The sequence below is a fragment of the Zalophus californianus genome, chromosome 7 (genome assembly GCF_009762305.2).
Source record: "Zalophus californianus isolate mZalCal1 chromosome 7, mZalCal1.pri.v2, whole genome shotgun sequence".
NCBI lineage: Eukaryota > Metazoa > Chordata > Mammalia > Carnivora > Otariidae > Zalophus > Zalophus californianus.
Window position 1 is genome coordinate 143,993,310 of NC_045601.1, and position 13,651 is coordinate 144,006,960.

Here is a 13,651-nt window from a genome sequence, read left to right on the forward strand (position 1 = left end):
AATACCGCATGTATAAATAAACGTGGCCTTGCCAAGGCAGATTATTTCCCCAAGTCTTAGCGTTAGTGTAGTTTTTAATAGCGGGATGCCCGAACCCACCAAGTCGGCTCCGGCCCCGAAGAAGGGCTCCAAGAAGGCGGTGACCAAGGCGCAGAAGAAGGACGGCAAGAAGCGCAAGCGCAGCCGCAAGGAGAGCTACTCGGTGTACGTGTACAAGGTGCTGAAGCAGGTGCACCCCGACACCGGCATCTCGTCCAAGGCCATGGGCATCATGAACTCGTTCGTCAACGACATCTTCGAGCGCATCGCGGGCGAGGCGTCCCGCCTGGCGCATTACAACAAGCGCTCGACCATCACGTCCCGGGAGATCCAGACGGCCGTGCGCCTGCTGCTGCCCGGGGAGCTGGCCAAGCACGCCGTGTCCGAGGGCACCAAGGCCGTCACCAAGTACACCAGCGCCAAGTGAACTTGCCAAGTAAGCCTCTTGTGATCCCAACCCCAAAGGCTCTTTTCAGAGCCACGCATGCTTTCAATAAATGAGCTATAATTCTCTTTCTAAAAGCTATTCTCAGATGTATCCTACCAAACTGAAAGCTAATTACGACCCTTAATTTTCAGATAGGGCTGGGAAGTATGTGCACGTTTCACGCTCAATTAAAATACCTACCAAAGACTGAGCGCTCACTATGATCAAAAAGCTGTTCTGTGCAACCATTATTCCTTTAGTTTCACAAAACTAATAATTCTAAATGAAAATGCCATTTGGAATGTAAAGCCCCCGTGTCCGTGTGCAGGCCTCCAAATTCATCGTGACATTGTTCAGGAACTTGGTAAGGATCACTTACCCAGACCACAAAATGGCAGGCTCTGAAAACTGTTCTGCTCGGAGCTTTGCTTTTTCTTTTTAGCATATAGGTTTGTAATACTGAAAAAACCCGAAGACAATATGAGCTTTCACAGAAATCTTACATAGGCTTTCCTGGTTTGCTACCTTTACAATTCCTGTCCTTTCAGCTGGGGGGGCCAGGGGGCGCAGGTGGAGGGAGGGCGGTGATGGGGGCGGTGCGGGGTTGGGGGGGCAGTCTGTGTTGTATGTGCTGTATCCTAAAGGCACAGAGGGACAGGAAGGGGAACCTGTCCTGTCTTAGAGAGGCCTTCAAATCCTGTCAGCTATTACACCTTCTCTCCTAGGAAGCTCTTTTCCATTTACACTCTTCTTCCGGCAGCATTTAGCTGCAAGGCCCGGTGGGTCACAAGAGAGAAGCCCACTACTCAATCCCGTAAGGTGTCCGACTGATTAGACGAGCGTTACCCCAGGACCGAGGCCCCCTTCTCAGTACCAGGACTCTTTCCCCGTGTCCCCGGGAGGTAAGGACTGAGAGGAGGGAGAAAGGGAAGGGAAGCCCTTCCTGGCAGGATGTGGCTTCTGCTGTACATGAGAAACTTTCCTGGTGTAGCTGACAACCTGACCCGTTACATCCTCACAGGAGAAGGATGAACTAGAAATGAACACACACGCGCACCCACCCCTACCCACGCTCACCATAGAGGATTGCAACAAGAGTGTGTCCTGAGCCTCGGTGCTGAGCGAGGTAGATTCCGCCATGGAGAATTTGGGCTACAACTCACTTGTTTCTGCCATTAAGATCACAGGGATTCAGGATACACCCAGGCTGAGAATTAATTTAGGGATATCCCAAGTTGGTGCCTCTGAGCACCGGGTAAATGCAAAGACACAGTCTCTGTGGAGGAATAAGCTTCATTTTAGGTTTCAACAAATCCCCACAGATAAGATACCAAAAAAAATGAATGAGCAGCTTCACAACCAAAATCAACACACCATGCGACAAGACACTGTGACCAAGAATAAGAGAAGCACACGATGGAAACAAAAAGAGTGAAAAAATTAACAGATACAGATTTCAGATTGCTAACTTTAATATATTTAAAACAAAACAAAAAAAGGACTATTTGAAATATGCTGAGGGACTAAGAATACAAAGAATTTTCCAAAAAGATTTGCGAGAACCAAATACAAATTCTAGAAATGAATGTATATAATTATAATTATAAGAAAATTGAAATTAAAGGCTTGCTGGATAGGTCAAATAGTCATTTGGCCCCAGATGAAGCAGACTTTGTCCAAAATGCAGGGAGAGAAATGTAAAAGTGAATTTAAGAGATCTGGAATTAGTACTAAATTTGTCCGCCATACGTCTAATCATGATACCACAAAGACAACCAGAGAGAACGGTGCAGCTTTGAGCTTTCAAAGATCATGGCTGAGACTTTTTTAGAGTTGATGGTAAGTAATTTAATTACTCATGTAATTAAAAATAAAATAGAGTGAAACTCATACAACAAAAGGGGGCCACTCTTTCACACTGTGAATTAATCCCCATACATTCCCACAACAAATGGAAGGCTGATTTTCACAAGGTTCTGCTTTCTAATCTGTTCTGACAGATGGCATCAGACTGAAGCACTTATAAATTCTTGGGGGGAGTGGGAATAATTGAGAAATTGATTATTTACATGCACTTTATATCTATCTGAGTACTAAACTTTGCCAATTCTAATCAATAGTTAATGGACTGTTTCCATTAAATCAAAAAGTTTGATATTCTTTCCAATATCTATTTCTCTTAATTACTTTCATCATGTTATTGTGTTAGCTAAAATTACAAACTATTTGCCATGTTGGGTATGCTAGCAGGCATCACCGTCTTTTTCTTCCTTCTCATTAAAGTGGCTTTGGTTGTTCATGCCTTATGAAAAACTTATTTGCCTGACTACACATGTGTGTGAGTGTGTAATCTGTTTGTGTTGATTAGTTTCCTTCTAAATATATTTTAAGAGTTTTTATTAGAAATGCTATGTGAATTTTTGACATTTGATGGAATCATGTGCTTCTCCTCCTTTATCCTGCTACAATGAAGTATAGGTAGTTTCCTAATGTTACTCCATACTTGCATTCCCAGGCCAAATCTTATTTGGTCATGTTGTATTATTATCTTAAATACTGGCTGCACACATTTTAATATGTCAGAGGGATTTTTTCCTCCTCTATTCATACATAAAATCATTCTGTGTTTTTTTCTTTTGGGCTCATCCATATAGATGGTAGTCATTAAGATTATGGTAACTTAAAAAAACCTAATTATGGCCTCTCCTCTATTATCTACTGCTATGTAACAAACTACCTAAAAACTCAGCAGCTTAAATCAATGAACATTTGTTATCTCATTTTGTTTCTGGGTTGTCAGGAATCCAGAAGTGACTTGCTGGGAGGTTCTGGCCAGGGTCTCTCAGGTTGAAGTCAAGATGTAAACATGGGCTGCAGTCACCTGAAGGCTTGACTGTGCTGGAGGGTTCCCTTCCAAAGTTGGCTCACTCCCACGCTACCCGCGTTCCTGTTGGCTCTTGGCAGGAGGACCTCAGTAGGACCTCTGTGCCTTGCCACATAGACCTCTCAGGAGGGCTAACTGACTCTCTTCCACAAAGACAAATCACAGAGAGAGGCGGGGAGGAATTAGCCACAAAGTCTCTGAGACCTAGTTTCAAATGTCACACCCTGTCATTTCTGCCACTGTCTATTAATTAAGCAAGTCACTTAAACGTGGCATATATTCAGAAGGGGGGAACAAGGCTCCATCCTTCAAGGTAAGGATAGTACATTCGTGAACATACTGCAAAATCACCATATCATCTTTTTTATGCTTTAAATACTTGATTGTAAAAAGTATTTGTGCTTTAAAGAGTAGACAGAAATCAGCTGTATAATCACCTGGACCCAATACTTTTATATGTGGTAGCTTGTTCAGAATTCCAGGAAATTAGACTGCAATTGACCACTGTCCACAGACAAAAACAAATACAACTCCCACATGATGTCCTGATGGACTTTTCCCTGAGATTGTAAGGAACCAAACAGTGGTCTCCGTAGTTACATAAAACCAGCACGTTGCAGGTACTTATAGAAAATACTGAATGAATCGAATCAATTCATCCGAGAATTCCTAACCAGCCACCTGTACAGTGAATCTCTGGTTCATGATGGTTGTACGAATGTCCAACAAAATGGATAGGTATGAAAAAAACAAATTAAAAGTGAAAATAAATACAATAAAAAGGAAAAACCCCAGAAAATACTTTGGCTTATGAACATACAAGAAATTAACAATATGAAAAAACACAAATTAATAAAATTTGCAATTGGACAAGAAGTTAAAGCTAAATTAATAGATTTCAAAGGTAGAATTTGAATTGATGATTGAGTCAGACTTAAAAAAAAGCTACCATGTTTAAAGTGAAAGGTAACAGATTAAGTGGTAGCAAAAGGGCATAAAAGAAGAAATCGAAGAGCACAATTTAGTCATGACGGCTTATAAGGTGATCCTTGACATTTGTCAACATTCCCTGCTCAATTGTACCATGGCAATAATTCAGAGTATTTCTTATAAATCAGTCATTTAAGAGGCAGTCATTGAATATCTTTGGGCCAGACACAGGCAAGGGCACTAGAAATACAAAGAGAGATGAGGTTGTTCTTGACCTTCTGGAGCCCTCAGTTTTGTAGACCATGAAGGAAACTTACAGCTAATTGCCTACTTTTTGTTTGTTTCTTTGTTTGTTTGTTTGTTTTATTATCATCCACTAAGACCTAAAAGAGTGTTTATCACTCTTTGGAAATCTGCTGGCAGATGAATAGACTTGGGCGCATCTGGGAACTACAAAATTAATTAAGTTAGGCAAAATATTTATTCAAATATGTGAGTAAGAAACAGAATACAGTAATACTATCATTGTGACATGGTACAAAGTTAAGGAACAGTCCCATTAGACTGACCTCATGTCTGACATCAACTGCAAAGTTGATGGGTCTCTAAATCCATCCTCAGATTTGGTAATTCTTTAGATGACTCACAGAATTCACTAAAAGTTTTTATACTCAAAGTTGGGGTTTAGTATATCAAAAGGATAGAGATTAAAAGCAAGCTAATTTCACTCATGTGGAATTTTAAGAAACAAAACGAACATAGGGGAAGGGAAGAAAAAAAGAAACTAATACAAAAAGAGAGGGAGACAAACCCTAAGAGACTCTTAACTCTAGGAAACAAAGTGAGGGCTGCTAGAGTGAGGTAGGTGGACCGGTTTGGTAACTGGGTGACGGGCATTACGGCGGGCACACGATGGAATGAGCACTGTGTGTTGTATGCAACTCGTGAATCACTAAATTCTACCTCTGAAACTATATATGCTATATGTTAATTAAATTGAATTTAAAAAAAATTTTTTTAAATAAGCCAAGGTAAGAGGCACATGAGCAGAGTCTCAGAGGTTCCCAACTCAGAGCTTCCAGTAGTCCTTTCCCTTTGTGGGTGTGGGGAGTATTAATGCCTCCTGCAGCACAACAATATTGTAACAACACAATACACATTGTCAACCACAAGGCTTTAGCACATAAACAAGGATGACCATCCACATGGCTGATCTTTTAGTCCACAGTCCCTCTGGAGGTAGTCCAGGTACCACATGGCCCAAAGCTTCCAACAGAAATGATATTATTAACACTCTCCTGTGCAGCCCAAGGCCTATCGGTAAACAAAGATACTCTTATGCTGCAGGACATTCCAGGGGCCCAGACACCACCTCCCAGCAAAGGGCAAAGGCCACACCTCCCTTTGGGTATGTTAGTGCTTTACTACACACATAGTCCTAAGAAAAATGATACTTTTTACAGTTTTGAATAAGATATCTGTCATTGACCATAACTTGAATTCTCCAACTGTTTGCTTTTTGATGGTTCTGTCACATAGTTTTGGCTATTTCGATTGACTGCGGACCCAAATGTTATACGGAGTTTTCTTATCGAAGGCTATTTTTTGTACTTTATTCAGATGAACGACTTCGGCAGTCTCCTCCTTGACTTACACTCCCAACTGCCTTCCAAACCTTGGCTGCAGGAAAGAAGCCTGAGGAGAGCTGGAGATCACGTTGGGGGGGGTTCCGAGTTCTTGAGCTCCATTTTGGTGGCGTGGGTTTGCAGCGCTATACACAGGAAGAAAGGCTCCCTTTGCTTTATTTGAACAGCAGCATTTGAGTGACTTTTCCTTTCATAACCATGACATCTGCTACCATGGATAGGGAACAGGAATGTGGAAAAGTGAAGGACTAAAGTTTTAGAATTTGGTCTAAAACTTTAACCATGAAGGTTAAGCTGTATCTCATAAGTACAAAACAATGTAAGTATCACAACCAAGTTATGGCTATTTTTTAGGAAAGACAGAGAAGCACAGGGGGAAGAATAGAGGTGAGAAAACTTGAGAGGGACTCAGAAAAAGAATGGAAGAAGCAAATGGCTACTACCAAAGGACAGACGGAGCCTGAAGACCAAAGAGAAGCCACAGAGCACGCTCGTCAAAGAAAGCAGAAAGGGAAACGAGGGAGATGAGGGGAATCACCGTGTCATGTTTTGGATGCTTCAGCTGGGTATACCACCTGTTACACACTGAAATACTCCCCGCATTCCTTGGGTTTTGGGGTGAGTGGATGGATTACAATGTTACCGCATCTGGGAGATACTCTCCGATCAGCAAAAGTCAAACGGCGCCCTTCTATCCCATTCTTAACTTATTCTGTTCACTCTTCATTACACTTAGCAAAAGTGACATGAATTTGTATATTGTTTCTTTCCTCTTCCCATTCTCCAGACAGCAAGCTCCACTGGGAGGGTTGGTCTTTTTTTGCTGCTGACTCCCCAGTGCCTGAGGCTGTTGCAGGCATACAATGGGCTCTCGAGGAGGATCTGCAGCAATCATAACTAACAAAGTATATGTATATCTATAACAACAGCGATAGAGGCCAGAGCTGAGTTGTTGCAATGGTTCAATAAACGAAGTGACTCAGGCTTTTGGGGACTTATTTTCCACATTTATACAACAACAATAAAATAATTCTAAGAAGTCGTGTACTATTAAGGATTAAGTGAGATAAATCATGTAACGTTCTTAAAATGCTTATAGACATTTAGTATACACTCACCAATTGTTAGCAGGTACTATATTTTCTTTAGTCACTGAATTAAAAGGACAATCAGAGTAGTCAGTTCTTCTCAGGTCAAAAACTAAAGAGAAATTATGAGCTTTGCACTGCTCAAATCCCACCTCCAGCAGTGTATTTGGGGGATTTGGAACAAAGATCATCTTGTTCAGGAATATCTCTTGGCTAAGCATGGTTTGAGACATTATCTGTTCATGCTACAAATGACTGAGGCATAGGTAATATTGGAGTAAAGGTATCTCATAGCACATTATACGGACATGTGATAAAACACCTCTCTTCCCTGTACATCAAATATCAATACTGATTGCAAAATGGCACCGAAGAAATAAACCATTTTTATTTCTTCAGTTATAGGAGAGAGATGCAGAGAAGAAGTGAATGCAATGAGTAACTGAAAATGTGGATGAGCTCATAGAATTTATGAAGTATAAAAGTCTGATCCGCCTGAGAATGATTGATTAGCGTGTATATCCTGCTCAAATCTAACCTGTCCTGGTTTGTTTTACACTGATTCATCAGGAGAGCATTACCTCGGGAAGAGCCTAAATAAAAGTGTTTTAGCATTTTCACTGTAGTTTTGCTCTAATTATAAAAATAGAATCTACTTCCTTACAGGCCCAGTGACTGGGAATTCATATTTACCATGGAGTACCTTTGATGGAGACGTCTAAGTGAGGACAAAACGTCTGTAGATGAGAGGTTATCATTAATCGGACCTGGAGAAATGGAACGCTGCATTCATTGTTGATTCAAATCCCTCTCCCAGATCTCGCCTTTCTAGACATATGTAATTTTCACCTTATACTCTGGCATCGAAGTCTGAGTGGGTAAGGGCTAAGCCCTGTTTTGGCTTTGGTAACGATCTTGAAGGTAAACGGCTCGGTTTAGCTCAGCTGACATTTGAAGAGGCACCTCCAGCACCTGACCTAAGGGAAGCACAATACTTCAAAGCAGTCCCAAACTTCAGCGCGCACCCAAATCAGCTGAAGTGTTTTTTAAAGCTCAGATTGCTGGGCCCCACCTCACAGATGCTGATGCACTGGACCTCTAGCAGGATCGGATTATTTGCATTCCTACACTGTCCAGGTGCTGCCGATGCTGCGGGTCCGGGGACTCACGCCAGAGAACTGCGCTTTCGACCGGAAGAGAGGATTTCCTTGAAATACTAGTACCGAACAGCAACACAATTACACTCCGGTTTAAACTGGAACTGCAGAGGCCGAAAAATTGGCAGCGGCCGCCACCCACCCTCCGCGTCCACGCAGGCGTGGAAGGGGCCCTGAGGTCCGGCAAGCCCCGCCCCCTCACCCCAGGCCACGCCCTCCAACCGCCCCCTCATTGGGCCGTTTCCACGCCCGCGTCCCGCCCATTGCCCCAACGAGCCTCCCGTCACGTTACGTTCTTCCGGCTCCCCTGCGGGGTCGCGCGTCTTCTCGCTTCTTCCCGTCGCCTTCGCCGGGGCGGGTTCCCGCGGCGCCCCCTGCTGGTGCGCAGACGCTGGTCACCCGGCGTCGCGGAGCTGCGGCCGGCCCTTCGCCGCCAGGCTCTGGGCGGTTGGCAGGGAAGAACGCAGAGCCGAGCGCTGTGCCGCCCGGGCAGCAGGGCGGCAGTGTCCCTGTGTCCCTCCTGTCCGTCCTGTGCAGTGGCCGAGGGACCCTCCCAGCGCCTCCGCGGGACGGCCGGCTCGCACGCCCCCTGCTCACGGTCCTCACGTTTCTAGGGCACTTCCTGCGAATATTTGAGTATTACATAGTTTCTCATGATATTCATTCTAATCCACGTGTTTAGAACTGCTTTTAGTTTGCAAGCATATGAGATTTTTATTTTCACTATCTTAGAAAAATCCTTCCTATGACTCTTCAGATGATGATGAAAGAGTGCAGTATATATTAAACTGGTTTTTTGGTATTTATTGTTATTTTTCTGAAGCCAGGGTTGAAATTTTGAAATTATTAAAAATGTACCTTGTAATAAATCAGATATTCTGTATGCGTTAAGGGCAGAAGTTACAGATGAAGTATGTTTATCGTGTTGTTCAGTTTTCTATAACCATAAGCATTTTCCTTGGTTGGTATATGAAATTCTAAGAGTCGGGTACTGAAAGCTTGCCCTACAATTGTAAACATGAAGTTCTAATCCTGGCAATTCCTGCGATACATAGTGGCTGTGTGGTCAGGGGCATCAGGGCCCTGAATGTTACATTGTATCACTGGATTTTTACTTTGTCATTATGGATTATAGTTCTTTCTTATCTCCAGAAGTTCTATTTAATTAGTTTTAAAAATGGGCCTCATTTTGAATGTCCCTTGCTTTTTGCCTGTATTATTCCATTTTTACTCCTTTAAACTTTCAATAGGTATTTCATAGTCTCTATCTGATAATTTCAATATCTGAAATATTTTTCTGAGGGAGAGGAGGGGATCTCTTTTTTATTTGGAAGCCTAAGTCTTCATAGTGTGGTTTCTTCCTCATTTAGGTCAAATTTATTATGAGTTTATATTTGGACACCCCAAATTGCTAGGAGAATGACTGGCAGGTAATATGTGCTCAATAAACAATGAATGCATGAATAGTTGGATAGATGATAGATAGATGATAGATAATAGATAGATAGATAGATAGATAGATAGATAGATAGATAGATAGATAGATAATAAATAATTGGTGTGTAACCCTATAACGGGTTAAAGATGCTTCCTTCTTGAAGAGGTTTAAGCTTGCTTCCATGAGGCACTAGAGGGCGCCCACGGCTCTTTAATTGCAGGAAGCTTTCACTGAAAGTCTAGACTCTAGGTCTTTGGAGAAGAAACCCTTGTAAATTTCCTCTGCCCTTCTCCCTAGCGCCACTTCTGAGAAAAACAGGTTTCCTTCTTAGAAATCTATGCTACATTTTTTTTTTCCCTCAAGCCTAAGCTTTCTCAAGAGCCCTGGCTCTATGCTAGGTGTCTCCAGTTCAGTTGAAAGGCCTAGAACCCTCTTTTCCCCAAGAGGCTGCCATTAAGTGACAAAGTGCAGAATCTTAATGACATTTGCCCCCAGGGAACCCAATCTGCTGTGTCAGGCTTCAGCTCCTAGGTGTGTATTGTTCTGGGAGATTTTGGGGTTTTCTTTGGTTTCTTGTTGTTTGGGCCATGATGTGCTAGGGTGTGTTTGTTGTTTATTGAGTCCTTAGCTATTTTGCTTCAGGATGGCTTTCCAGAATATCTTGTTGTCCACACTGGAACAAAAGTCCTTACAGTGCACCTCTCTATCCCCACTAATACTTTGAGCCTTAAAATTTGTTTAGTATTAATACTGCTATACTTGCTGTCTCATGGTAACATTTTCCAGGCATATTTCCCCCTCATCCTTATTTTTTTCTTTATTATTATTTTTTAAATCCATGCATGATTTGCTTTCAGATTCAAGAGGTACACCACCTAATATATTTTGTATTATATATACACACTTTTTTGATTTATAGAAAAAGAATAAGCATCATAAAAAGATAAAATATTGTACCTATTCCAGACATTTAATGTCGGGGAGAAAGAATTCCTCTGCACTTCAAGGTCCTTTTAGCTGGACTAAAAATAAAATTGAAATGGGACAGATTAACAATTGAAAATTAAATTTAATACTGTACATTACGGGGAATCCACATAGACATTTCAAAGACAGTCTGGCAAAATAAGGTACATATCTTATTCTGAACTAAGGAGTTGGAGGGAAGGGTCTCGGACTTCAGAGGGAGGGAAGGTAATTCACAGGGGATAAGAAGAGCAGATGTTTGGTAATTAGATGTTTGCCCTACCATACAAATGGGTCACTCGGATAAAATTTATCTGTTAATAAACCTTATTCTAGGAGAGACCACCAATTTAGAGTCTTCTGTTTGGTTAAGGGAGAGACAAAAGTTTTCTTGAGACTGCTGGGTATCAAGTGCCTTTAGCTGAAAATAATCCACATGCCAAGTGGCACACTGGGCATGGGGTGGGGAGGACTGTCCCGAGCCCCTTCAGTTTCCCCATCTGAAACTTCATTGGGAGTTTCACATATTAAGAGTTGAGCAGGTAGGTTGTTTCATCTCATTGATCTAGTCTCTTAGCCCTGACAATAGTTCAGTTTAGTCAAACTCATTTCAGGAGGCAGTAATCCAGGTGTATTCTCTGAGTTAGGCCTATGGTTCAAGTAATCAGGTAATAAATAAGAGGCATTTCTATGGAAACAAAAGCAATGGTTAACGATTGGATCAAATGTTAACCCAGTTCTTGAGTCTCAGGATAGCCAGTAGAGAAGACTTCTAGATGTCAGGTTTGACGCATCTTCAACTAGAGTGAGGGCGGGTAATGGCAACCTGACAGATTTTCTTGGTAATTCAGATGTCTCTGGTGATCTTTTGAGTGGCCCATAGAGCAAAAGGACAAAGATTGTCTATTCATGAGCTCTTATGGTGGTTTCTTTACACCAGTCATTTATACTTAGTTTGCCAGGGCTTCAGGAGGAAGGGAAGTTTTAGTTCTCAAAGGATTCGAAGTCAGAAAGATGGAAGAAAAATCAAAATGGTAGCTTGGAGACTTGTAGCCGGGCATTGGAGGACACTAGAAGAAATCCCAATCTAGTTCAGCTTATAATGAATAGTATTAAAATCTTATATCTACAAAGATGTTTTATTGAAACATATTTTCTCTCTATACTCACCCTCATTCTTACCAAAGATAGCTATATTAACAGTATTTTGTTTGCGAAATAAGTTTTTTAGTTTCAAAAAATCTTGGCCTGATTATATAAGTGCAGCAAGAACATGGTTGACCCTATAGACTTTTTAATACCTGCATTGCTGGAACTTTTCAAAGGAATCTCAAGGTGGAATTTTTAATAGCCTCTCAAGGCCAGAAGCCAAGCCAAATCCTTGCCATCAGACTTGACCTGCAATACCTACACATTTGGGTGAGTTCCTCTCTTCTCGAGGTCCCCCAAATATCCTGTGGTTCCTGCACCTGCCAGGAAGTAATCTCTACTCACCTAGTAAGGTTGTTTGGAATTCTGAAAGCAAGGTATCAGGGTGATATATCCAAGGGGCTTTATTGGCTCCATAAACTCAACCTTAGTTCCTTAAAGCTGTCTGGTCATATCTGAATCTATGCCTGTCTCTCAAATATGACATTCAGTCAAAGCCTTGGTAATATAACTATTGTTCCCAATTATGTCCTGTCATAAGGAGAACAAATGTTTATTGAACTTATGCAAATGAATAAATTGCCATAAAAATACAAGAATTCTCACAAATTTTCTGGAACATTCAGGTAGGGAGAAATCAAACTTTTTATTTTATTATGTCAATCACCATACTACATCATTAGTTTGAAATGATACATTTTTAAATTTGTTCACAAAGGTGTATTTTGTCAAACTGCTCTAAGTCAGTTAGCTTAAGAGTAAAGGTTTTCTTAAATCTGGAAAAAAGTGAAACATTTTTTTAAAAGTCAGTAATGTTTGAAATAAAAACTCATAAAAAGTATAATTATCTTCCTCAATTCATTCAATCCCATGTTATTAATTCTTGTTCTGTTTGAATACGACTTTTCCACTAGTTCTGGAAATTCTTACATAGTTCAGCTTTTGGGTTTTGTTTGTTTAGAGAGAGAGTGTGAGGGGGGCGGGCAGAGGGAGAGAGAGAATCTTAAGGAGGCTCCACACCCAGTGCAGAGCCCAAAGTGGGGCTCCTTCTCATGACCCCAAGATCATGAGCCAAAATCAAGAGTTGGATGCTTAACCAACTAAGCCACCCAGGCACCCCAATGTAGTTCAGTTTTATGATCTCAAGGTTACCAGAAACCTGTACTCAGAACTTTTCCCATGAGTGTCACTAAAGATGAAGTACATTTGCAGGAAACTTTTATAGAGGCAACTGAGTATAAATATGACTGTCTGTAAATGATAAAAGACTTAAAAATGGCCACGGTGAAGGATCTGATCAGAGCTCATTACAATGCAAATGACAAGGAAATTTGGTTATTTTTGTGACATACAACACTTCAAGATAATAACATATCAAGACATCAGATTTCTAGGAGTTTCAAATAATTTTAGATAACAGATCTACATAAATATAACCTAACAGGGTTTAATATCACTTCACTGACAATGCTTCCCATGTAATTTCACATACCAAATAAGCCTAATTAGTTTTATTGCTCACAAAAAAAATTTCTTTTAATGTTTCTGGGGCCTAGTGGGAAATTTCACTTAGATTCTGGTCAAAAGACTTCATTTTAGAATTTGATTTTGGGAAGTATGTCCAAAAAACCCACAAGGTTTGAACATTTGATTAAGTAGGATCACAATTGTTATGAAACAGTATTAATTATCCATTTAATCAAACCAACAAGAAAAGCAATCAGAGGCAAATACAGAAAGTTACATAGTTGTGAATAAAATTTAGCTCTTTCAATATTAAGACTCTATTTTCTTAAGTAATCAAAGACCCAAAAAACATAGAAATTATTTTGGCAAACTTAGAATTATTGCTTTTTTAAGGCAGATAACTTAAAAGGTACAGAAAAAAATTTGTTTACAATTTCTCATGAAGGGCACAGCAATAGTT

The 13,651-nt window shown here is 40.9% G+C and overlaps 1 protein-coding gene across 1 annotated transcript; it reads left to right on the plus strand.

The window, feature by feature from the left end:
• Positions 1-29: 29 nt before the first annotated feature.
• On the plus strand, positions 30-7,654 carry LOC118357166 (histone H2B type 1-M-like). Its single transcript, XM_035728435.1, has 2 exons — positions 30-475; positions 5,901-7,654. The coding sequence occupies exon 1, from the start codon at positions 86-88 to the stop codon at positions 464-466; it is 381 nt and encodes a 126-aa protein (XP_035584328.1). The 5' UTR covers positions 30-85; the 3' UTR covers positions 467-475; positions 5,901-7,654.
• The last annotated feature ends 5,997 nt before the right edge of the window (positions 7,655-13,651 follow it).